Source organism: Synchiropus splendidus, chromosome 14 (assembly GCF_027744825.2).
Source record: "Synchiropus splendidus isolate RoL2022-P1 chromosome 14, RoL_Sspl_1.0, whole genome shotgun sequence".
Classification (NCBI taxonomy): domain Eukaryota; kingdom Metazoa; phylum Chordata; class Actinopteri; order Syngnathiformes; family Callionymidae; genus Synchiropus; species Synchiropus splendidus.
In genome coordinates, this window is record NC_071347.1 from 17,855,247 (window position 1) to 17,882,409 (window position 27,163).

General features: G+C 43.7%; 1 protein-coding gene across 1 annotated transcript in view; it reads right to left on the minus strand.

The window, feature by feature from the left end:
- Positions 1-27,163, minus strand: part of mafb (v-maf avian musculoaponeurotic fibrosarcoma oncogene homolog b (paralog b)) — a 45,672-nt gene that overhangs the window by 17,146 nt on the left and 1,363 nt on the right. Inside the window, exon 2 of the mRNA XM_053885121.1 lies at positions 21,767-21,837. Coding sequence (XP_053741096.1) covers positions 21,810-21,837 — 28 coding nt within the window. The 3' untranslated portion in view covers positions 21,767-21,809. The remainder of the gene's footprint in view (positions 1-21,766; positions 21,838-27,163) is intronic.

Sequence of the window (27,163 nt, forward strand, 5' to 3'; positions counted from 1 at the left end):
CTACATCATGAGCCTGAACTTTGGGCAGAACAGTAACACAGTAACAAGGATCTCAGACACTAAGAGTTACAAACAGCAACAGTAAAGTGAAGCACGTTTGTGTATCCGACTGTGTTGCGTCCATGTTTGTGAGGCGATGGCTAATCCATTTGACCTTCTGTCTGATTTGCATGCGGCGCCCCCGTCTGACCGAGGGATGCCGTGACCTTTATCGGCTAATTAAGAAACAGAACAGAAGTAAACCTGACAGAGTGAACTCAGACGTCCACACGCCGGGGCTCGGGCGCCGGCGGAGGTGCGCTGATGTCACCTTTCATATCTTCCCTCCTATTTACACACATTCTCGTTCTGTAGGGCCCCACGAACCGTCTAGTATTACAGGAGGAGTTTCTCTTAATCACATCCGGAGCGCCTTTAAATCTCTGAGCGCCAGGATAAGAGAGGTAAATCTCGGTGTCCCTTCTGTCTTCTGCCACTTAAACGCAGTCTGCCTCTTGTTCCCTCCTCCCTCTCCCACTCATAATGAGCTGCCAGAGGCCTGAGGCAAGAGGTGCACGACTGTGTGTGTGTGCCTCGCCACACAGGTGGACGCACGGACTCACACTTCCTCCGACAAAGTCGACCTATATAAGCGGCCAAACATAGACGGTGAGCAGGCAGCAGAGACAAATTGGCTGTGTTATCACCCACTCCTTCCCGGTGCTCATTGTCTTCTAATCGGAGAGGTAATCTGCCGAGTTGTCAGATTATCATCTGACAAGGACCATTCTGAGGTTGGTGGGATTATGCAATCAACTCCCCTCCCACATCACACATCGGCGGACACAATGGAAGCACACACAGAAGAAACTACTATTAATATAGTGAGACTGATATTCCCTATTATATCCAGATTACCTCTTCATCCCTCTCCTTAAAATCCACAAAAATCTTCCTCTCCGGCAACAGCAACTAAGAATAAGGTTTAATCTTCGCCGGATCAAGACGGAAGATCCGGCTGTCCGTGGGAGAGGAGAGTGACAGGGTGAACGAAAAATGTGAATGAAGTGATGGAAAAGAGACGGAGTGAAGGTTGTGACCTCTCACTGCTGCAGCGTGTCAGTCTGTCAACACGGCAGCCAAAAAAGCCCAAGTCGCGGCACACTGGGGCTTTATGGCCTGACAGACAGAGCCCAGGGCTCGACTGTCCACTGCAGCATGGTGGGACCGGAAACTTGTGGCGGAGTTTCGTCAAACCAGGAGCTGATTTTATAACAGAGGTTTCTTGAGTTAATGCAATTTTTAATAAACCAGAGATGACACTATTAAAACACTCAAATGAATGAGTGAAGTTCAACCTTTGAAACATGTACTGGAGTATACACAAGGGAAAGGTCCTTGTGCCAATGTGATGCAGATTCTAGAACAAATACATTGTCAGATCACTAGTCAAACTGTTATTATTCATCATTCTGGGAGTCAGTTCATCTAATATTAACCCTGAGTAGTAGCACTGGAAGGAACTTATTCACAGCTGAACGTCTCTATGAACTGTACTGTTGTTATCTTGGTAACTGACAAGTAAATATAGTGTTCAAATATAATGTGTATTTGACCATTTTACAAGAAGAAGAAATGCATATAATGCGCTGTTCACCACAGATCATGGTTCCCTTCCTTTTGTATGTGTTCTACAACATTGGTAAAAAAATAAATTTCCCGAGGGGCCACATTATTTCATGTGACTAAAGTGAGGGGGTCAAAATAGAAAAAAATAATTTAAATCAAACTTGGATTTTGTGATTTAAATATCATTTTTTAAAAAGGGGAAAGTGCCATTACACATGACAAATGCTTAAAATATATATTTTTTAATAATATATATTATTACATTTTATTTAAAGACTCTCAATGTAAGGTATATGTAACGGAAAATTTGTGTAAAAACATTTTTTACAGGCGCTTATTCATTTCTTTATTTTGAGGTTCAAAAACTACTAAAATGATTCATTAAAAGAATCTAAAAATTGAAAAGAAAATTAATTCAAGGGCCACTTGAAAGCGGGCAAGGGGCCGCACCTCTGTTCTTGAATTGAGAAACTATATGGTTCAATTGTTTCTTTTTGGCCATAAATTCTAACATTGAAGTAGAAAAGTTTGGTGTAAACAAGTTAAAGAGTCAACGACCAACTGTGTATCAGATACTCGTGAATCTAGATCAGGTGTGAAGAGCTCCAGCCAAAGTGGGGAAGGAATTTTCCTGAAGCTGTTGGGGAGGGTCAGAAATAAGGCACTACAGAGAAGAATATCAAATCAATTGAGTCTGAAGAGGCTTGTTCAAGCCACGGAGCCAAATAAATGTGTTCTCCGCCGTTAGGTTTGAGAACACTTCCTCTCTGGTGCTGAGATTTTTATCCTCTCAACATTCTAGTAAATACTCAGACAAAACGTGGCACACAGCGCGGCGCCTCGGGCCGAGGTAATCAATCAGAGCCAAAACAACACAGAGATCAGGCTGTTTGTGCTCCATAAAACAACAGCAGCCACTCACTGTCTGGGACCGAGACGCAACACTTTCCCGGGATCTCTTTGGGTAATTTTATGACAACTTAGCTGCACTCGCTTTATCAAAAACTGTCTCCACATCCGTTACGTGACGGGTTTTTTATGAAGTAACGATGCGCGCGAGCCAAGGCTAGAGTTGGGATTTTCAGTCATGGCGACTGCAGGTTTTGTTCTTTACTTACAGGCTATAGGATCAGGGATAATGCCGTATAAATATTTGATGGTTTCCGAGCCGGGTCTTATGTGGCCTGCGAGAGTGCAGCATTAAGCTTGATGACCAACTTCAAGGCAAAAACACACAAAGACTAATGCAATGAGGCTTGGACACACACACACTCACACACACTCACACACATAAACAAGAATGCTCCTTTAAATGTAGACTACACCACAGGCCGGTCATTATTCAGTCTGGGATATTTCAGATTGACTCAGATCATTTATGGAGGCGATGATATCGATATGGTGCACTTTGCACTTCAACAGCAGCCCAGGTGATACTGCCACGTGCTCAGCAGCTGAGACGGTTCCTGCTCTCTTCAACTCTACTTTCTGTATTTGATGTGGCGCGGGTAACGTACTGCCTGAAACAAAATAGATTTAGTTTCAGTCTTACTTGTCTCTAACACAAAGCAAAATAAAATATCATAAAATATACTTCATTATTTATTATTCATTAAACCCAACCTTTATTATTATTATTATTATTATTGTTGTTGTTGTTGTTGTTGTTGTTGTTATATTATTATTATTATTATTATTATTATTATTATTATTTATTTATTTTTTAACAAATGAACACACAAACTGATGTGAAATTATGTAAAATCTAACTAGTACGGCAGAAATAAATATGTAATAGTGATAATTACACAAGCAAAAATCTTAAATAAATTTAATGTAAACCTTGAAAAGCTCTGCAAGAGCGCAAGCCTCCAACAGACCATACCTTTTTATCCCTATATTATTGCCCTACATATATGTCACCTATATGATTTAATGTGTTTAAATACATTCAATAACTAACAGTTTGATGGCAGTAGCATCCGGATCTGAAAGAACAATTGTGTATGATGCTGCAGATCTAATTCCCGATGCAAATACTTCCTGCTTTTCCTCTTTGGTATTTAACTAACAGCCAGATACATGTCTATTCAATGAAACTGCACCAACTGCGCTTGTTTTTTTCGGCACAATTTGAATGAAATGCTGCAGCACGTCAGAGACGCGACGGCTCCCCAGTTCCGGCGTCATCCAGCCGACTCCCCTCTGAAAAGCCAGTTTAGGCGACAAGAGGCAAAGCAAGCCGAGCCGTGAGTCGACGTATGAAAACAAATTTGCCCGGCGGGATGAGGGAGTGAGATATCAAAAGCCTGGAAATGGGCTATCAGATGGGCTCTGGTCTCTGAGGTCGGGGTCTAATATCGCCACGTTCTCCTTAAACAACCAGCGCAGCCAGCTTGAGGGAAGCAGCCAATCTGGCATTGTTCTGCATCTGTTGACACAAAACAGCTCTTCCTTCCTCTCTCACACACAAATACAGTACACACACACACACACAAGCCCTCGCACAATCACTCACTGTTCATATCTGGCGTGAGAGAATGGCGCGTGTTCCTTATTGTCCCCTTAGTGGTGATGTGGGGGTGTGTGTTAGGGCTTGATTGTTACTGGTTTACATAAGGGTATTAAACTCTAGCAGAGCACTATCTATCTGAGCCAGGCAGATATATTTGTGTTGTGGCTCCTTTATGCATTTGTTATTTCCAAAGAGGATTGGGACGCTCCAGTGGAAGAGAGGATAGATAGCCTGCTGATATTACCCTCTTCCTCCTTCCCCGGCTTCCTGCTTTTTCCCCCTTAAAAACCTGATGGTGTGTGTGGAAGAGTGTGTTCGCACATCGCCTCCAGAAACAAGAGCGGGTAATTAATTAAAGAGAAGTGCGCCTCGGCGCCATTGTCCTGCTCCACAACTCTCACAGCAGTCAGCAAAATGGCATTCGGTGATATTACTGGTAATAATAGCCCCGGTTTTAATCTTAAACGGCCTCAAATTGGGAATCAATTAGCTCATCATCATGTTGTGGTCGCGTTGATTGGAAGTCGCCGACGCTTGGGACCCTCTGTGTGGAGGCCACAGTCGGCAAATGGGTAGGATGGTGGCGCTGTTTTCACGAGGCGCACCTGCCAAAAACATAGGGTTTATTTCTCCAAGTGTCTGGCTATGTGGTTCACCTGTCCAGGGTGTCTCCGCCTCCGAGCTGAGACAGACTCCAAACTACAGTGGAGGTGTGCGCATGGAACCTGACACAGTCCTCTGATACTGAAGGACAGACGCTCAAACACTTGCAATATAACCACTCTCGATGGGCTGCTTCCATCACTGCTATTTCATTTCTCTGGAATCGGGTTCAAAGCTATCACCTGCGAACGGATTTAAGAGTCATTTTTGGCTGTCTTCAATGTGGATTTAAAGAGTCCGGACTCTGAATCCCACTCACCCCGCTTACGTCTCAGAATCTGACCTGAGAAATGAATTTTTTTTTCAAATCTAACTAACAAATATATCTATGAATTCAAGAAATAAATACTAGGGATGTTCTGATCAGGATTTTTGGTGTCGATCGCACATACCGATCACCGATCGCATGGATTGATAATATGAGACCTTCTGTGTACATGATGTGAAAATATGAACTTTAAATCATTTTAATTCAAGCACAGTTTTATATACCTCTTCAAGGAGGCAAACAATACAAAAAATGCAGCAACTTTTCTGTCAAAAGGACAACTGAAAGACATTAAATTCAATGTGAGACATCGGTGTTTGATGAATCTCTCGAGACTCTGCTATGTCTGTGAAATATTTACATACTGTAGTGAGACACCGAGATAGAGAGCACTGCATTTATGAAAGTTTCCACACCGGACTTTTTCAACAGTTTCAGATTCAGTCTGACGAACACTGCACCCAACTGCAAAACGTGGACGGATCCGGTTGTTTCTGTCTCCGAAATTAAGCGTTTTTTATCGCGTTTTAGCAAGAAACGATTCGTTTCTTCTTCTTACCGTTTTAGCTTCGCTTAGCATTCCGAATGTCACGCTTGGACCGGCGGGTGTTGCTAAGCACTAAGAGGAACCAGCGGTCTCACTTTCATGAGCCTGTTAAACTCTCCGTGCTCCGGCACTCACAGATCACGCTGAGATCGGCCGTACACGATCAATCGGAGCATCCCTAATAAATATGTAATAGTAATAATTACACTAGCAAAAATCTTACATGAATTCAATGTAAACCTCCAAGAGTGCAAGCCTCCAACAGACCACACCTCTTTTTCTCCCATATTATTGCCCTACATATATGTCACCTATATGATTTGATATTTTTAAATTCAATAACTAACAGTTTGATGTGGGCAGCAGGTGGCAGTAGCACCCGGAATCCAAAAACAATTGTGTATAATGGTAAGTACGTAAATACGTAATAGTGATAATGACAGCAGTAACTCAATAGCTTCGGCGCCCTGGCCGACTCAGCCCAGCCACTCGCCCCTGCAGCACCGGCGAAGGAGCAGAGCGGGATGGGAACACTTCCACCAGGACTTAAAGGAGGCAGGGAAGAGTCATGCTGCTAATACAGCGGATGATCTAAGACTCTGGCACGCTCAAATAGAGACACACATTTCTCCACGCTCTCACGCCAAGCGAGGGGCTTCCTCGCTGCGTCGGAGAATGATAATGAGCTGAATTCTCTTTTCTTCCAACCGGTCCAGTCATGGCCACTGCCCCGGCTAAATCAATATCATCATCCATAATCTTTATTGTGGGATGAAACGCAGCATAAATCAGCACAAAGCCTTTCACACATCCCTCTCTTTAGCAGCCTCCAGCGGCACCCGCCGCCTCTCTCGGGCCGCCTCTGAGGCTGGAGCCCCGTGTCTCCACAGCCTCTCCTCAGGTCTGTCACAGTGCCGCAGCTGGACCCGGAGGAGTTTCCCTCCACCTGTTGTTGAAGGTGTTCAGTCGTCCATATAGATATTTCAGCTCGGAGTCATTCTGCTTGTTGCACACTTCTTCTGTCTCTGAGTGTGAGTAATGAGGTTTGGGGAAGAAAGTGTGGCCAAATCCTCCCATCAGTCTTCGCACCTTCAATACCCAATCAGCAGGCTAGTTCAATAACCAATCATGAAGCTAATAGCAACAGCCAAGAGGGGAACCAAACCTGCTGGGGACGGTCACATCTCCGGGAAGGACCAGCCCGATCCAAAGTTTGGGTGGGTTGTTGTAGCCAAACCCTTCTGTCTACTGAGTCCAGCGCTTCAGCTGTTCAGCCTTTACCCACTTCTTCAAATCACTGGGAAATTTGTGAAAGAAATTGAAATATTCTAACAAAATACTGACAGGCTTTTCTTTCATGATGTTTCTCTTGTTATTAAAACGCTTTTTTTCTTCATTCTTTTCTGGGTCTTTCCTCACTCACACCAATTCGTTCAGATTTACAGCATTAACAGAAGGGTCACATGAAAAGGCTGCACCCAAATATTCCTTCAGGTTTAGATCTTTTTCTGTCTACATTTGCCGTTGTTAGTGGTCAGATATAATGTAACTTTTCAAATATACTTTGTCACACAAACAAGAGTGACTAAAAAAGTGCTGGTGAATCATCATGTACACCAACTTGTAACCAGATATCTTGTCATATCACTATGACGCACTGCATTTAGAGACATTTTGAACAGGTTTACTGGTCTCAATGTGATGCATGATGAACTTCACTAGCTATTTTAAGGGAATGGTCATTGCGGGACAAAGACCAGCTGATTGAGTGAATTAAAGTTAGAATCACCATCTGAATCTTTGAATCGGTGGTGGTGAGCTCCAGTACAAAACAATTTTCTGCCACCTGCTGTTCAATTGAGGTCATGGCACTCAATGATATTTCAAATGCAAATTAAATGACGAAATGGATTCAAATAAATAAAGACCAATATATATATATATATATATATATATATATATATATATATATATATATATATATATATATATATATATATATATATATATATATATATATATATATATATATATATATATATATATATACACTACCCAGAATGCTTTGTGTATTTTCAGCCAATAAAAAATGGCGCCCAAATCGAAGAACGTGACAATGGAAAACCATTGTATGAGATACCATTCTATGTCCTATGCCCTTCAACACTTGGCTTTGAGGGGTACGGTTGAGGATTTATGGAGGAATTTGAGGTAAAAACTGGAGGTAAAAGGGTGTCAGAATAGAATAGTTAGTAATGGAGTTAGTAATGAAAGATTAATCATGTTTATTTTCAAATTTCTTTTGTGTTTTTGTTTGGACATCTCTTGGATAAATAAGCATACACCTGGTCAAAGTGACCTGAGAACATCATTGCTGTTCCGGACAAATGACCACAACAGGAGGGTGAAGACATCGAACACAAGGTCTGATGTTCTAGTGCCACGAGTGGGTTTGTGTGTAGTTGCTCCCCCTGCTGAGGTACAGTATCTCACTTGAGTTGAATCATTCATTCATCTTCCACCACTTATTCCCTCTGGGGGGCCTGTCCCAGCTACTCTGGGTGAGAGGCGGAGGACACCCAAGCAGGGCACATGGAGGCAAACTGCCATTCTCTGGGCAATATTTTGGGTACTTATTCCACTTCAATACTTTTATGACCTATGGGAGGAAACCGGAGTGCAAAGATTAAATCTACACGAGCACAGGGAGAATTTACAAACCACCTGCAACCTTCATGTTGTCATGTGGTGGCGCTCATCACACTTTTTTCCCTCTTTGAGCAAAGCTTTTTACCACAGGTAAACAAACAGATGTCTCACTCTCCTTCCTGCTGGAATTCGACCAAACTTCAGGTGCATTTTTATCTTGGCTCATTTCGCGTCAAGGCAGATCCACTAAACCCAGATAAACCTGTGTCCCCTTTGACCCGTTACTGGCAAAATACTTGAGGGTTCTAATGAAAATGATGATGACTCTACTTGGGTTTTCTGTCTTCAAATCACAGCCTATGTCGTGAACCCACATGGCATTAACCATGCAAACAGATTCCAGCGCTCAGCCCCTCCCCCCCGGAGCAGTGAAGGGCGACTGGATAAGTGCAGGATGCTGCGGGAGTGTCGCTGCCATTGTTGTGTCACAAATCCCCCCTTCCTGACACGCACTGAATAAACTGTCAGCGCTATTATATAGCGTCTCAATAAAGCCAGCCATCAAACAGTTACTACCTGCGCGGCTCCAGTCCACTGCACCAAAATCACAAACAAATCACAGTGCGCTTCGCCTCACTGTCTCCAGGGGAGTATGTGTTTGAGTGTCAGGTGCAGTAAAGTGCTGGTGCATACATGACTGTTTTCTGATGTGACCATGCTTCATATAACTTTGTGTATTCAGCACTGCTACTCTTTATTGACCTCGAGGCTTAACCTCAGCGGCTAAAAGCTTTTCCTGGAGGCATCTGTTTGGTCTTCAGCTGGGGGCACTTGTTAGAATTTAGGGTGCAAATCTACTGTCGGAATAAAAGCAGGGCTTAAAAAGTGTCTTGAAGGAGAAGTGTTTGAATGCAAGACTCAGTTTCCTAAATATATTTATGCTCGGCGATTCAGGTCATTTAAATCCCGAATGGCGCGATGGCTTTGAATGGATCTTCTGAGGTCCTTCTGAAGGCCTTCAAGGCGCGGACGCTAATGATATACTGCACAACAGCGTGAACGTGTGTGTGAATTTCCCTTTAATCTTCGTTTTGGCACCATCATCTTTTATTGGTGGACAAATTGAATCCCAGTCTGCGTCCAGCAGCCTCGGCCCCGTAGAAATGACAATTGATTTGCAGGTTATTTCCTACTTCCTGTGCGCTAATTGAAATAAAGTGGAACGGTGGACCCTGGCTCTGCAGCATCTATCAATACTGCAGCTGCAGGCAGGAAAGATTCTGCTGCTTTCGCCGGTCAGGTCGGCTGTAACGCACTCACACTAAGAAAATAACTTGACACAGTCGCTGCAGTGTTTCGGCTGCTCGCGTATGAAAAGTGTGAAGTTATGGTAAAGTGGCGGTAGATAAATATCCAGCATCCAGAGGTTCACATCTGCCCGCCTGCAGCTGCAGGAGGGGGGGAAACAAATCTAGGGAAGGTAGCAGAAGTATGTTGACACGGGTGCATGTGTGCATCTGCAAGCTCAGGAGCTTTGTTTTACGCTCTTGTAATGACCCAGCTGTTGTGAGCAGCTGGATTTCGCACGGAGGGAACTGTTGAGTTTGGAGACGGACAATACAGCGTCTTTGTTTCTTGGATTAATCACATTTGAAAAGAGCTTTGTTGGAGAAGGCCACTTGCAGTTTGAAGACAGGCAACAGGAGGAGAGTTGGATTTTATATGAAAGTGTTTCCTCAGAAGTCATTGAAAACATTACATAAAAATATTTTGTAAATATTTTTCAGTATATATATATATATATATATATATATATATATATATACACACTGAAAATAATTTTACAATATGTTACACTTTATATTTGGAAACAAATGTTAACTAACAACTAACAAAAGTTATTTGTTTATTTAATGTTAATAATCTGTACATGTGCTGTTGTTTAAGGCGAACTTTCAGTGGCCAATGAAAAGTAAAATATAGACTGGTTTATGAAGAATCTAATTCATTCTTGGTAATGTTTTATATCTGAAAATGTGAACTCTATTTTTTTAGTCAGGAATGCAATTATAATAAATATGGTTCTTATAAAAAAGAAGGGGCAAAAAGAACCTGACAACCTGAAAACAGATTCTCAATATTTTCAATGCTCAAATTTTTTTGTGTATGAAAGATTTTACCTCTGTCCTAGTAGGTCACTCTCGATTCTAGATCCAGCACGCATAGATCAGACTCTAATTTGACCATTGCAGTACATTATGGGACACTGGGACAGTGAGAGTGATGTGCGCCATATTTGATTTCAATTATTTTAAACCTTCACTTAGAAACAAGATCACGAGAATGTTTTTGAAGGCAACACCAAATATATTTACGTATCTCTGTGCTAAAGCATTACGACACTATCTTGAGCGAGAACACAAACCTAAAAAACTTTTTAACTGGAATAAAACTCTGATCATACTTGCACTTGAACGGACAACTGATGCTGTGAGTGTGAAGTACTGATCATATTTATCTCTAACGCTCTCACTACCTTTCCGACTAGACCATGTTTATCATCCGCGTGCGTCGTCCCAGGGTCTAATTTAACCCTGTTAGACTTCAAGATACACTGAATCATCATTAAATCTATCTGCATATTACCTGTGCTGCTACAATTAACTCTGAATCTCATTTGAATCTCATTTAGTTCCTCCTATGAATCTCAATTAAACCGACTCATTGCAACCCACAGACAAAGCATTGCAGATATAAGCCATTAAAACAGCAGAGACACACACACACAGGCAGCGCTGCGCGCGCCACAACACGCCGCACCTGCTGCCATCATGGCACTTGCTTTAAATACATCTGCTTTAATGAATTTGTTTTGATACCGGAGACAAATCCTCTACAAATCCTCGCGAGGTAATTAACAATTATCCGACATTTAATAAGCACACGGAGATAATGAAACAATTAGAGGGAAACAAGCTGTTTAAAGACTGAAGCCGCGCTTTGAACTATCTGCTTTAATTGTCTTGCACCGGCTTCCGACTTCAATGAGCTTCCAGATCGGAATGAACGTCTTGACTGCGTACAAGTCAAACAGCCTCCGAAGAAGAGCCAATAAATGCCTTCTTTGAGAAAGTGGGGATCCAGCCTTTCGACTGTGTGGGATTACAGAAACACAGTGTCATCGCGGGGGCCAATTAGCGGGCCCCTGCTTTCTGCTCAGGACCGTGCCATGGGAGCTGCGAGGGGCCCGGAGGTGGAAGTGGGGGGGGGCGGGTGCGAGAGGCCTCGGGGTAGCAGGAGAATTATCACTCTTTCATCTTCACGTCTCTCACGCTTCCTCGCGTATCCACCTTGTGTTCGGAGCCTTTCCTTCTCCTCTCCCTTGCAGACAAAGCAGCGCCCCCAACTGTAAGCGATGCAAATGTAATTTGCTCAGGTGAGGTGGCGCAGGAGTTCAATAAACATATGCATAACTTTGCCTCGCAGGCCGAGCCGTCGATTGAGTTTGCTCTTAACCTTCGATCCCTTTGAACTGTCCTGCTGTGTGTGTGCGTGTGGAGATGTTTTAATATTCTTGTGTGGCCCAATCTTTGACAAGACCTTATGCTTTAAGCTTTATGAGGACATTTTGGCCAATCCACATAGAGTTTTGAGGATGAATTCCTGAAAATATCTGGGTCATTATAATTTAGTTCAGAGTCCTGGTTCAGGTTAGCCATGTGTTTTGGATGGTTAGGTTTCGGGTGAGAGGCTGGGGAGGTCCTCACAAGGATAGAGATCCAAGAGTGTGAAATCATCATATTGCACAAGCATCAAAGTCTGTGGCTTTTATAGATGTTAACTTTAGAGAGAGCGGCACACGGTGTGTGTGTGTGTTGCATAGAGCCGGTTACCACCAGTGCGTTCGCCCCCCAAATCTCCTCTCATCCCTCGGCAGCCCCCTGCTGAGAGCCTGGTAGGTGGCTCATACGCTCACTCAAAAGACAAACACGGGCTCGGGCCGCCCAGAGCCACGGATCCTGCTCACTCTTCTTCACACGGAAATGACATCGGGAAACTCCACCTTTGTTTTCAGGTGGTAGATCAGATGAAATATGATGAGAAAACAATGCCATCTAAAGCAAATGAGATCAGAATTTTGACTCCACTGAGCTTTTTCTGGACCCACAAATCAAACCAGGCAGACGGATTCCAGTAGACTGGAGAGGCCTCGCTTTCCTTTCCACCTTTCTTAAACTGAGACGCACCAGGAATGTGAAACAGTTACACACCCCGAGAAACATTCGAGCCGATCCTCCCAGACATCGATAATAATAAATCCATGAGTGTGCAATTCCATCATAAGTCTGTGTTTCAGGTGTTTGCGTGACGTCAGCCGGGACACAGAGATGGCGGAGTGGAGGCAGTAGATAAGATAAGGGCTCTTTATTTCTGACAGAGTCATTTAGCTGTGGATGAAGGGAAGAGGGGAGGAGAGGGCGGGCAGCAGAGAGTTATAGTTATGGAGCTGTCAGAGGTTTGGGAGTGCTGAATGAAATGAGGTCCGGCGTGGAAGAGAAACAAAGGTGGAGAGGGAGACGCTCAGCTGACCTTGGAGTTGAAGAAACAGTCAGACGCGGGAGGGAGAACCGTTTCTTCTTCTGTCTTTAAACACTGTGAAGACACTGTTGCGCCTCCCGCCTCTCTTTATTATCCCTGCCTTCGCTGTTGCGTCGTCTAACAACCGCTCACACAACACACGTTCTCTGTCACCGACTGGCTTTGATCCTTGGATTAAATTGTCAAAGATCTCCTGTCATTGCATTCCATTTTCTCTTTTTACTCAGATGAAGAAAAGTATTTATTTTCATTTATCAAAGCTCTTTCCCCCCGAGAGAGAAGAATCGCTGTGTTTGCAATATCGCCTGTGTGCGTGCGTGTGTGTTTGCATGTGTGTCGGGGGGGATCTGCAGCGGTGCTCCGGGTTATTATGAAGAGACCCAAACGCGACAGGAGATTCCTCCGATTGGGGAATAAAACACTTCTTATCTATTTAAATAGACTCGAATGCAAGTTCATTCGCACCTGGCGAGCACATGCGCTTCATTGAGCGACGCCTTTTTCCAAGTACTGACAAAAAAAAAAAAAAAATCTGCCGAGGCCAGCAAATCTATGCATGTAAACAAACACAGGAGCAAATTCACAAAGGGATTTGTAGTAATTAAATTGCAATGATCGCCCTATTTTAGCTGCGGCTTTGAAGATGAAAACTGCAGATACAGAGGGAAAAAGAGTCCTAATGGACCATGCGAAGAGCGTCTCATGATTCAAAGGAGGGTCTGAAATATGAGATGAACAAATAAAAATCAAGGTGGAAAGGCTTCCGATCATCTGGAAAATCACTAGCGGTCAGCAGGCCGCTGCCTTCTCCAGCGATCTCGGTGACCTCTGACACTGACCTGATGACCCCTGACCACTTGCTGAGCGCAGGAACCCCGGCTGCACTTCACCTGCGCTCCTGTTGTGACTTTAATAAGCGGCGAGCAGGAAGGCTGTGTCGATACGGTGAGTGCGTGGTGACATGCAGAGGTGTGCTGCAGCTGCAGATGTTCGCCCCGCTCCGTCTCACTCTTCACACAATTCGCTTTAGAATTCCGGGTTTTCAGCACCTCTGCTCCGACCTCTGACACCAGGCATCAAAACCCTCGCGGGGAATTCATGCGGCGAGCATCTGTGGTCACCCGGAGTTCATGACCATCCGTGAAGGTTGGGCTTTATATTGACTGATAAATTGAGCGCTCTTTCTTCATCTACTCTCCGAATCAACAGCCGTGCGCTGCGCCTGCAAAACTGCTGACGCTGCACTGATGGGATTGTCTAAAGCTGCAGATACACTGTGCCATTTTAGGAATCTTATAAGTGGATTGACAGCCAAAGTGTAGATGAGGATTTGATTATTTCTGGTGCAAAGTGTGACGTGTGTCGCCCACGATAATTATCAGGCGCTGCGTTTTTAGCCGTTTATCAGGCCCAAAATCTGGACGCGCTTGTCACATTTGCTGACTCGGCAAAGTGTTGAGCGTGACAGATGGATTTATTAGATTTGAGTTTAGCCTGGAAATAATTTGTGAAGACTGATTAAGTCGAACAGAAACTCCAAGGTGGCTTCATGGCGTTCCTTTTTTTCTGTTTTCATTTCGGTGACTTTCAGGTTTATTGTTGAAGCACTGATATGTCACACTCTGTTTCAATCTATTCTGTCAGTGACACAACTCAAACGCCAATGCAAAGGCCGTGACAAAACCTAACATGAAGAGCATACACACACACACGCATGCACTCCGAATACGCTTGTTATTGTCCAGCGTTGTTTGCCAATAGATATCTATTACATTTTTTGAAAATGAAAAATAGCATGGCGTACGCTCATCGCAGTTTTCAACTTCAGTTTGTGAAAATGACACCTGTTTGTTCCAACTCTCTCTTTTTCTCTGCACTCTTCTGCTAGAGGGCAACACCGGCGACACACACACACACACACACACACTTTCATTAGCCACATCGATCCGTCCCATTTTAGCATGTTTGGATAAGCACTTCCAAAATTCAGCTATTTTCTCATTTCGGCTCGAGGTTTCCAGGTCAGGGTTCACCAGCATGTCGGCGTCATGTGCAAATGAAATGAAACACCAAACAAAGTAAAGCATCATGTAACAACACTCCTAAGACGTCGGCAGCATCATGGCTACTTAAATAAAGCTTATGTTTTATCAAGAAACATTTAACTCAGTAAACAGGAAGTCAATCATGTTGGCTGGGACAGTAGAGTAACTATAAGTGCGACCGGGTAGTTTCAATAAACCTTGCCTTGAGTAGAGATTCTGGGGAATCTGGGGGTCTGTTTCACAAGTAAGGGGACAATTACCTGACACGACACAGTACGTGGAAGAGAGCTGATCCAAAGGGTCAAGGGCTTTTCCTATTTTTTTTATCTTGATTTTTGTGGCTGAAGTTGGAAGAATTAATTCTCTGTCACGTGAGATTTAGTGCAGCGTTGAAGATATCGAAGGGGGAGCCTTACTGTATAAGCACCTGTGGGCCAAATCCAGCCCACCAAGCTATTTTATGTGGCCCACAACTCCTTCAAGTGGCTATAGTTGGCTAGCTGGACAAAAGCCAGATAGTGTATTTTGACTGCCATGATATTTTCTGATAAGTGGGCGTCTTAAAAAAAAAGAAAAAAATATGATTAAAAAAATATATAAATGTGACAATGTTTTATGTTGTCACAAACCCCAGCTCAACTTCATTCTAAAATTTGCAAAGGAAGCTGAGAGCGTATTATTTTTTAAACACTTATTCCATATGAAAGACAGCTCAATAAATATTGTTTGGACTGTGTTTTAAGTTTCCGCCCTTCGCGTGACTGAGTACAGCCCCTCTGTTTTAGTGATTTATTCTTGTTTGTGTTCAAAATAACTTGAAAAGTAAAGACGGATTTGGATGATGTTCTCAGGAAATAGGCGACATGGGACAAATGATTCAATTTCGGGAGTGATCTGGATCATTTTTCTTGGTCATCATTTCAGACATTTAGTACACAAGATATAGGCATTTCAAGGTCTCAGTTGGGACACTGTGTCTCACCACTTGTAAGTTTTAGTTCTTTACTGGTGGCAGTTTATGCTCTCTGAGCGCTTTTCTAGTTTTTAAATGCATTTCTTTTTAACACATTTTGATAGTGTTTAATGAGTCGCTGAAAACTTTCTCAACTAAAACCCATTCACACCAGTCCTTCTCCAGCGCCAGGCTTTTTTGTTGTTGTTGTTTTCTTTGTGTCATGAATCTTTAATTGCAAAAGTCAGCTGCCAGCATCTCTGCAGACAGACGTGCGTTGCCGAAACACATTCTGATGTAATGTGCACCAGCCGTGGACCGGGCAGATCCACTCACACCTGAGGACTGCACACACTTCCAAGCACCTCACAGTTACCAAACTCCAGGAGAAAAAAAACAATAATCCTGCCAGGAGAATAAATGTTTATGACAAAATAAAGGATGGCGGAGTTCTACTTAGCAATTGTTTGGTGTGTGCAGAAGCTGCGCGCAGAGTCATCCATGTATTTGCTGTTTATAGCGTGAAGAAATCTATCAGCGGCGAGAGAGGAAGTGAAGTGGTGTGTGCGTGTGAGGAAGAAGGCTGCAGCTGCACACATGGAAACACAGACACCTCCAACAGTAAATAAAAGCCCAGAGTCGGGTCACAATCACAGTAAAGCACACAAACGACCACCATCTGTCTCTTTGTCTCGGCCTGTATGAGTCAATGAGCCTGGCTGGCTACACTTCACACTGTATTGCTCCAACACAATAACATCCAGCACGGAGGGAAAGAATAAAATATCAGTGACAGAGTAAAAGGTTGCTCATTACTCCTCTTCCCCTCCCTCTTATATTCCCACTTCCATCCCACCTTCTCTTCCTGTAAATGAGTGATTTATCAGCCTTAATTGCTGCCGCCGGTTCGCCTGGTCACGTGACAACGGCATGACAGCCTGTGATAAATACAGGGGGAGAATTAAAACCATGCACTGAGAATAGGAACGCATCTGCGCAGGAAGTTAAAGGGAAATGTTGGATTTAAATGACATCACACCGGGAGCACGCACACACACTCACTCACACACACTCACACACACTCACACACACTCACACACACTCACTCACACACACTCACACACACTCACACACACTCACTCACACACACTCACACTCACTCACACACACTCACACACACACTCACTCACTCACACACACACTCTCACACACTCACACACACTCACACACTCTCACACACACACTCACACACACACACTCACACACACACACTCACACACTCTCACACACACACTCACTCACACACACACACTCACTCACACACACTCACACACACACTCACTCACACACTCACACACACACTCACTCACTCACACACTCACACACACACACTCACACACACACACTCACACACACACTCACACACACACACACTCACACTCACACACACACTCACACACACACACTCACACACACACTCACACACACTCACACACACACACTCACACACACACACTCACACACACACACACTCACACACACACTCACACACACTCACACTCACACACACACTCACACACACACTCACACACACTCACACACACACACACTCACACTCACACACACACTCACACACACACACTCACACACTCACACTCACACACTCACACACACACTCACACACACACTCACACACACACACTCACACTCACACACACTCACACACACACTCACACACACACTCACACACACTCACACACACTCACACACACACACTCACACACACACTCACACACACACACTCACTCACACACACACTCACACACACTCACACACACACACACACACACTCCGCTTCTCTGCAGCGCTGATTGAAGGGCTTGCACTTCTCACTTCATGCATCTTATTGTTGCATAGAGCCGGTTCTCGACCACTGACCTTTTTATTCGCCACACTATACATGGTTAAAATAATGTATGAGGCGACTCCTGCAACCCACTGAACTGCACTGTGGTGGGAGCAGCTGAGGAGAGTGTGGATTTATCAACATGGCAGAATGCACAAACTACCCTCAATAAGTTAGGAAGTGTCTCGATATATAGCTAAAACTGCACTGCATCTGTTGACATAATCCCACCTCTGTGTTCCACAAATTCAATATTTGTAATTTTTAAGGGCAAAACTGTAAATGGTTGAGCTAAATTTCACTCTATTCTCAGTTTTAATTTAGTCCACAGTAATATTAGAAAGTTTAATATCAATTAACAATGATTGTTACAGACTGAATTTAATGCAATATTATATATTATATTTAAAATCAGGATATTATTTTGCACGTTGAAGTAGTAAGAAGCATTTGGTGCAGGTGTGAACTCGGATATATACTACTATAAGTTTTAACCCTGAAAATGAGGCTTAAACTTGTGGAGACCAGCACAGGTCCCCACAAGCCGATGTTTTTCCATGAGGATTTGGAAATGAAAATACACACACACACGCACAGGTTTGTCACAACATCATTGTGGGGTCTGTCATTGCCATAATGCTTTCCCCTAAACCTCACCTAACAATAACCAGGACTCTGAACCAAACTGACACCCAACTATAATGGCCCTGTTATTTTGAAGACTTCATCTTCAAGTTGGGGCTTCACCTTGTGGGGTCAGGCAAAAGAGTTTGTTGGTCCTCACTAGGACACGATTGTTTAAACGCGCACACACACACAGGTAAGCGTGGGGTGACTCCCCCACCCCCTTTCTTTATTTGTCTGTATTAGTTAGCTCCTTCTCAGCACTTAGAATTAATGTCATCCAGCAGAAAATAGAGGCTGAAAGCTAAAATTCAGCACTTTTCTGGCAGCCGGGTTATTCATCAAGCTAACAAGGAGGAGATGCATTCTGTTTCAGCCCAACTGAGGAAATACGTGCCATTAAAATTGCAGCGCTGATGTTGGGTGAGAATAAAAGTAAAGGGATGAACAACGACGCCGCGGTTACGGATGCAGCAGGACGAGGGCTTGCCAAAAATAAAGGGGTGAAGTTTGACAGAAGAAAGATAAAAGGACATTCTTCCTGCGTGTGGAGCAGAGAAGTCCTCACTGGCTGGTGGCCATGAAAGAGGATCCTTCAGGGCAAACTCAAGACGTAGTTTGAAGCTTTAAATTAATCATGTTGCCCCAGTGAATTTAGCCGTAATTCCATCTTGAGGATGTAAAACACAGCCCAGAGTCTGTTAGTACTGCGGTGTGTTAACATCTCTGTAGCATCAGACGCCCAAGCCGCGGTGTTGGAATTCAATTAGAGACCCGGTGAAACGCTAATCTGCCAGCATTGGATCGTCACTGCAGGGGACCGAAAAAAGGAGAGCATGGTGATGCAAGTGTGTGCGTGTGTGTGAGGAAGAGGGCTGGGGGCAAGAGGAAGGCCCCGGGCTGCTGACTGCGCTGATTCAGGGGAATACATTATATCACCAGTAACCTCCGGCTGATCACCAGTTACTGTCTCAATCATGCTGAGAACACACAGTCACAACCTGAGGACAACTTCACAGCTAATAATGTTTGAATAGAACAGCACAATTCGGGCAAACTCTGGAGTCTGAATATTAACACAAGTTAAAAAGGGAAGCGGCTGATGTTTAGCGGGGTGACTGCGGGGCGCGGCGCCACCGCTGGCTCGGGTTTAGAACACTGACAAAACACACAACACGTTTGTTCAAAATCGGCGCCAAGCTAAACATGGTTTTTCTGTCTTCAGTTTGTGGGCTTTTACAAATGCATCTTGTTTAGATTTTTTACAGCTTAAGCAAATCTTCAGAGAAATTAAATTGTGTTCAAATACAGGAAAGCAAGTGACGACACACCCACAGAACACACTCACGAAACACAAAGTTCTCACTGACTCTAACTCACATTTGTATCAGATTTGAGTATAATTCAAAACGTAATGGCAAAACCCTCCACATCTAAAGCAGGTTCTCAGTTCCCCCTCATGCCTCCTACCGAGGCACCTTGCCTCCCTGCGTCCCTCCCCCTCACCCCGTCACGATGAGAGGGAGGCAGGGAGGAGGCGTGTTGGGTGGGTGGGGGCTGTGAAGCTTCCTCTAATGTGCCCTCTCCACTCCGCAGCCAGTGACCTCAGAGCTCCTGACAGCCAGAAAGTGCTGAAGCACGCAGGTGTTCTGCAGACACGCATGTGGCCGCGCACACGCCTGCTGCTCCGCTGACACACACACACAGACTCGGGCAGGTGTCCTGCCTCACCCAGCCTGGATTCCATTTTCCTATTTTTAAACCTTTAATAAACACGCTTGTGCTGCACCTGATCTGCATATCATCATCGGTTTACTACAACTAGCAGGTTATTGTAGTTAAATCTAGCGTAAATGCAAAAATACAGAATCAATCCAAGGTCACCTATCGCAGCGAAGAAAGATAGAGTTGCCATGAGCATTAAAAAGCCTATGGTTTGTGGTGTATAGTCGTCTTTCTCATGTGAACTTTAAACACAGACAAAAGCATTATGTCCAAGGCAAACGTTAGCCATGTGACTCTGAGAAAGCCTTCAGTTGACAGGGTTATCCTGAATTAGTGAGATGTGTTTCTTAAAGTGTGAACAGTGTGAAAGGAGGAAAACAAGCTGAGATTAAAAGCGACATATTACATGTCAAAGGCCGAACACAATGCTGAGCTCAAGCTGGAGTATTGTGTCTGCAGCACAGTAAACCAAGCCTCTGCTGATGTGGTGCTTTTCACTGTCCGGCTGCTCTTCTGTGTGGTGTAAAACCTCAGCTGTCCAGTCTGGTCTTGTGAGTGTGCGCGCGGCTGGAGTTGGATTACAGCGGCGATGAGTCGCGCGGCTGCAGGTCGGATACATCCGCAGCACCCAGCATTGACCAGCCGTCAGAGGTCACCGTCTGCCTCTGGTTACCTGTCTGGTCTGTCTGTGGCCCGAAGACGTCCGATCTCACGGTCCGGCGGACCTCTAGCTCCGCATAAGCGGACCATTAGAATGTTATCAGTGAACACCTCCTGATGTTTTAAGAACTTTGCTTACTCTGGTACTTTGAAAAGGCACTTAGTTTAATAGTCCATTAGACGCCACATATTGGGAAGAATCATCAGACCACTTAAGTTTAGATTGTGCTTATTGGAAATACATAAAATACTCTATTAGGTAAACACATTTAAAAAGCGCAACTTGTGTTGTAATATTAATGTTCTTTACTTTTCGCTGTTTGTGATGAGCTGGAATATTTCACCTACTTTTCACATTATAGTGGAAAACTTTTGCCCATTTTTATCTTGCCCTTCTACAAAGGAAGGTTCAATACATTCACTTTGCAAGTCTACTTTTTCATGCTTTCATTTTCATCATGCGCTCTTCTTATTTCCGTCGTGTTAAAAAGGCCGTATTTTCTCTCACGTCTGTCCATCTGCATGTCAGCTCCAGTTAGAGTCATTCTACAGTGTTTGTCCCCACTGAGAGTTTGTCGGAGGTTCAGCAGGTCACCACGGAGGTCAAGGGTTTACAGCCTCATCCCATGTGTACTCAGCATGTCAGCCTCATGTCAATCAAACGACTGAGTCAAGGCCCCCAAAACTAAGATATGTAAATCAGTGCACATATCAAAGGAGATGAATGTGGCACATGGATCTATAAATAAAACTGTTTTCTGTTTTCAAAACAAGAAGAGTCCCTAAAATATAGCGCTGCTTCAACAGTGTATTAAAATGAACTCGCCTGAATTTATTGATAAATATCACTTCATTTATTCATCCAAATAACTTGTGAGCAATAAATGTCACATGATCAAGCCACATAAAACACAGTATTTATTTCAACTGTGACTATCAAAACTGTTCAAATACATTTCTGTTTTTCTTCCTGGACTAAATCAGTGTTAACAGAAAGCTGTTTACCTCAGACTCCAGGGTGGCGGGGTGTGGAGATCGCAACTCACTATCACAGATGGAGGAATTTTCTCGACGTCCTGAGAAGAAATAAGGCAGAAAAATACAGCGATAAGGTGGAGTTATTCTGAATCATCGTGCTCTGTACAGAAATGAGACATGAAAAACAAGTGACAGCATCAGTTAGTGAGTGAAAATATGCTGTTTTTTTCTGCGGTTGCACAACAATAAAGTAGAAAGGGAGATAAGAGAAAGGCTCAGTTATGGTTTTAATATTGAAACACAGAGGATAAAATATTTCTTATATCATATTTCTTCTTCTGCTAAACTGGCCAATAGATTATTGGAAGGAAAAAGTGAGCGTCAACGCACATTAATGCACTTCTGTCCAACATCAGTCAACAATGAGATCCATTCTTTTCACTGTAATCTGACTCGGCAGATATGGACTCTGACCCGCTCACTCACACAAACCTGCAGCCATTTACCAATCCAAAGGAGCAGAACCAACATGGCACGCACTCGGAAGCAAACACGCTGCTGGCGTTAGACACGCGCGTGGACGGCCGACAAGCGGTGACCACGTGCAGAGGGCTGCTACATGGCAGCAGTCTGAGGGGTCAAGGCCTTTCCCAGCTACCGACGAAAGCGAGAGGGAGGTTCGGGAAGCTGGAACAACACAGGGAGTCACCTTGTCGGCCAGAGAGATCAATGTCTGTTTGACTGGCTGAGAGACAGATGGGCAGTGTAGGGGAGGTGTGCGAAAGGCTAAATCACCTCTCCTGCCTGGCTGAGATGCAGTCGGAACACACAGGGGTCGGGCTCACGTCCAGGTCGGACTCACTCTCTCAGTATTTGACTGCTGCTGATACCCACGATACAGAGGCTTTCACTCTTCCCAAACCATGTGTTGACAATCTTTGCTTTTCTATGTTACCGGTCTAGTGTTTCCACACATGTTCCCAGACCTGAATACGGACACTCACCTCATACTGAAACATAAAACATTGTTTTTATTCATTTTGGGCTGAATAATAAATACAAGGCCTGTTATGAAGCTGCATTAACGACCTATAGATGTCACCGATTATTTAATTTTACAGCTAAAATTAGGTAGGAATTTCATGATTTATTCACAATGTTTTTTTCTGTCATGTTTTACCAACCTTTAAATCATAATTTGGAAGCCAAAATAACACAACAAAATCAACTTACAGTTGAAGATAAAGGCGGCCAAATACAAAATTTAACAGCTAATCTGAACTGGCTAAGATCTGTATGGTGTATATACTATGAAGAGAAAATTATGTGTCAAGTCATGAGCGCCGTTTTTTTTTTTACATGATGTCAGAGTGACGCACCAGTGTGGTCATGTTATCCTGGGCTTCTCATCATCATGGCTCAGTAAAACAAGAAACTCTTTCCAATTAAAAGCATCAACTCCACTCCACATGAATCGGTACGGCGCGACCGCTGATATAAATTATTCGATGAGCAATTTTGCGCTGGATATTTGTCTACAGCATCCACTTCTGGCTGCCGGCGGCGGAATTTAAAAAAACAACACACAGCCCAATGGAAGATAATCACATTTCCTCCAGGGGAAATAAAATCAGCATGTAAACTTGATCAAAAACCGAGAGCGGCGGACCAAGCCGTCATCGCACATGCTCGCCGAGTGACAGTGGGGGGACAAGTGAAATGATTAGGGTTTCAAATAGATGACACGTAAGTCAGGACGTGGAAAGGGAAGAGATGGTGAGACTAGCTGTGGCACTGCGGGGCCAGATGATGGACAGAGGAAGAGGAGGAACATAAACACAACAGATTTAAATCACTCTAAATGTAAATGTTTATTGTGTGGAGTGATGCAGATGTAGATTAAGAGATTGTTTCCGAAGCTGCTTTTTTCTTCTTCTTTTATTCACAGGCAGTGGCAGAGGAGAGATGAATCAAGGAAATGAATATGGGAAAACAAAATGTTCTCGGGATTGAAGTGGCTGAGAATGATCAAGTGTTTGTTCAATACATTTACAATGGAGGGTTAAAAATAGAGAGGCCCACTTTCAGACAGCGGCTGCGCGCCGTTTCTGACTGAAGCAATGCTCACCTTTCTTTATATCCAGCCTTGTTTTATGTCAGTTAGCAGATTCATGAATTAGAAATTAAGCAAGGAATTCGGCCGCAGACCTCTTGGTGTGTGAAGGATGCGTTTGAGTAGAGCAGGTTTTGCTAAGCAAGATTACACTGGAGTACCCGGGGAAGTCCACTGAGGAAATGCAAACATTTCAGAGAGGGAACTATTAAGGTCCAGTTTTTGTTATCCATAAAAGACAAGGTCGAGGTTTCATTTAACTAGTTCCAGCAGACACAAACACATCCATTGATCATGTATATGCATAGTTTTGCTAAAACTGTGGACAGAAAAAGCCAATGATGATGATTTGGACGCACTTATTCTGCTTATGAGTGTCTCACTTGCACCAGCAGGACAAGCTACAGATCACTGTTCTGAAAATATGACTGTGGGGAACTGGAGTTCTAAGGACTTGAATCTTCAGAAACATAGATTAATAGTGGGATTAATTCAAGTTTTAAATTTCACTGTCATACAAAGGTGTGAACAGTGTATAAACAGTGAAAGAGAAGAGGTGTGCCGATGCTTGTGTCTGGGGAAAACAGATGCATACGAGAAGAGAAATACTGTAGCAGTTGAAACTATGGATTTTTTTAAAAGCCTCTTTTGCTCTTTGAATCTCCTCTGATTCTGGATAATACTAGACGGTGTGGATTCCTGCTTTGGTCAGAAGGTGGTACCTGGAGGAAACCTTGGCGGTGCAACTTGATAACTAAAGATCATATACATAGATTTTTTTTTCTTTAATTCAAGCTGGCCTTTTTCTATTTCATCTAGGAAGTTATTGTGTATTGACATCAGAATCATCAGCGCGAGTGTCACCCTGTCAAGGAAAAGCTGAGCTCTCCCCGACAAGGTCAAGCAGACACACACACACACACACTTATCGAGCACTCACACAGATGGACTGCAAACAAAGTGCAACATCCTCCTGCAGTTCATTCCGTAGCATTAAAGCTGCAATGATGATGATTCATGTGTCAATACTGATATATTTCACAGCGATTTCCCATCGTTGACCTAAAGGAGAGAGTCCAATATTGTGACAGCAGACAACTGCATTATCTTTAATAACTTAATCATTGGAGAGACTGCAAATGATCTCGGTGCACTGGTCAATACAAGAGGCTGCGGAATAGAATTACACTTTCATATTGATAAGATTATTAATGTGTGTTGCAGCAACACAGTGGGGTTTAAAGCCTTGTTTCCTACTCGTCTTCTTGATCCAGTGACACCCTGCTGTGTTGCACCATTATTCACAGTGATGCAGGATTAAAGAGCGCGTCTGAACCGGACCTCCAGCCCGTCATAAATTACATGGAGATGCTGGAGCAGGTTCCAGGTGGAGCCCCACACTCGTCTAACCCCAACGACAGAAGCAAAGCATCTCCAGTTCTGGGTTGTAACACAAATGTAATTAAATCGCACACTGTAGTGACCTAATCCGATGCTGGGGCCATAAATTAGCAGGAAGACGGCCACTAAAAAGGCCCTCTCCTCTCAGCTAGGACACATCTCTGATCGTTTATCATCAGAGAGGAGCAGCAGGACGGACGCCAGCATCTCTTCTTTTCCCCGCTTTCTTGCTCTGTCTCTCACTCACATTTAATCACAAAGAGCAGCGTCGCTTCAGGATCATGCTTTTAAATCTCATCCCCGAGACTGAGATCGGTGCAGGACAGCTGTTTTGACACGTGTGGTTTGGCTTTGGGGAAGAACTTTCAAGATTTCCGTCCTCCCTCGCACCAACCACCTGCGCCACTCAAACCGACCTCCTCACTTCCGGCCCGGGCCTTTTTCCTCTCCGCGTTTCTCAGCATCTCTTCCACCGCAAATATTTGCGACTCACATTTGATCACTTTTTCACCTCCAAACCTGCCAGTCGCTGCAAATCCCGCTCCTCAGTAATTCAGCCATGTCAGCAATTTCACCTCAGCAGTCCAATAAAGGCTCTTTCCAGTGGAAGTGGTGAATTACATCAATATATACCCTCCGCGTCATAACCATCGCCAAATATTAATCAGGTTAGATTTTTTTTACTGCTGCCACGTAATGTAATCCTACCAGTGATAAATCATATCAGTGGGCTGATGGTTAGCAGCCTCCCTCTCAAGCTGCAGGCAGGAAATAGCACTTCTGTTTGGGACCTCTCTGAACACCACTGCACTCTACTCTGCCTGTGAAATACACATGTTTTTACAAGATGTTTAATTGGGGCCTTTTCAAACACATTTCACTTCTCTATTCCAAAAATTTAAGGGGGGCAAAGGGGGGAGGTTGGGGTCAAACCTGAACTCCCCTCTGACCCAAACTCAACAAGTGCAAGTTTACACTTCAGTCAATCATTGACTCACATTCTCAGGACACGTGTGCAGAAATGTCGGGGCCTAAAACGGAGAACGAATTGCACCTGTTATTCTCAGCGCTGAATTATGTCTCTCCTTAAAATAACGCAACAGGTAAAACAGGCCGACACTTCTTTTTTTTTTTTTTGTCACCTGGCGGATGTGTCGCTGAGTTTGTTATTCAGAATTCAGACGGATTTGGAATGAAACGCGGGAGGCGTGTGTGTGAATGCGCAGCGCAGCAGCTCGACATGAGAGCGAAAATAAATATATGGAAATGATAACAACAACAACACGGAACAAAAAGAAAATAGAACGATAGGAGGAAAAAAAGGCGTTGATATTTATTTCCATTCATTCATGTTTATTGATGAATGGCTGACGTTAAAACACCCAGATCTGAACAAAGGAGAACATTAAACGTCCAGAAAGTTTTATTTCTGTAAAATCTGAACCCACTGGGCTGCGGGTCAAGTTAATGAAGTCCCTCAAACAACAAGGAGCAAACATTAACGACCCTTCTTCTGGAGAATTTATCATCAGTCTCACTTGTTGATAATTTTTTGGGGGGGAATCTAAACATTCGGGCGCGAGTTGCGAGCTCAGATTTGGTCCACAAATGAAATCCAAAAAAAGGGGGATGAGGCCAGGAATATTTCTGTTCAAATACAAGTAGAAAAAAAACATGACCAGCATGCATGACTTTCACAGCTTTTGTTGCAAACTTCTGTGAAAGATTTCGTCACAACATTCAGATGGATGACATGGATATGAGGCGACAAATCTCCAAAGGAAAGCAAAACAAAAATGATTTCACATCAAATGAGCGCAGCTGATCCTGAGGACACTTTACAAACCACGCGCAGTTGATGGATGGTTAAAAATACGAGTCCTGGTGCGGTCAAATGCACGTCCTTCAAC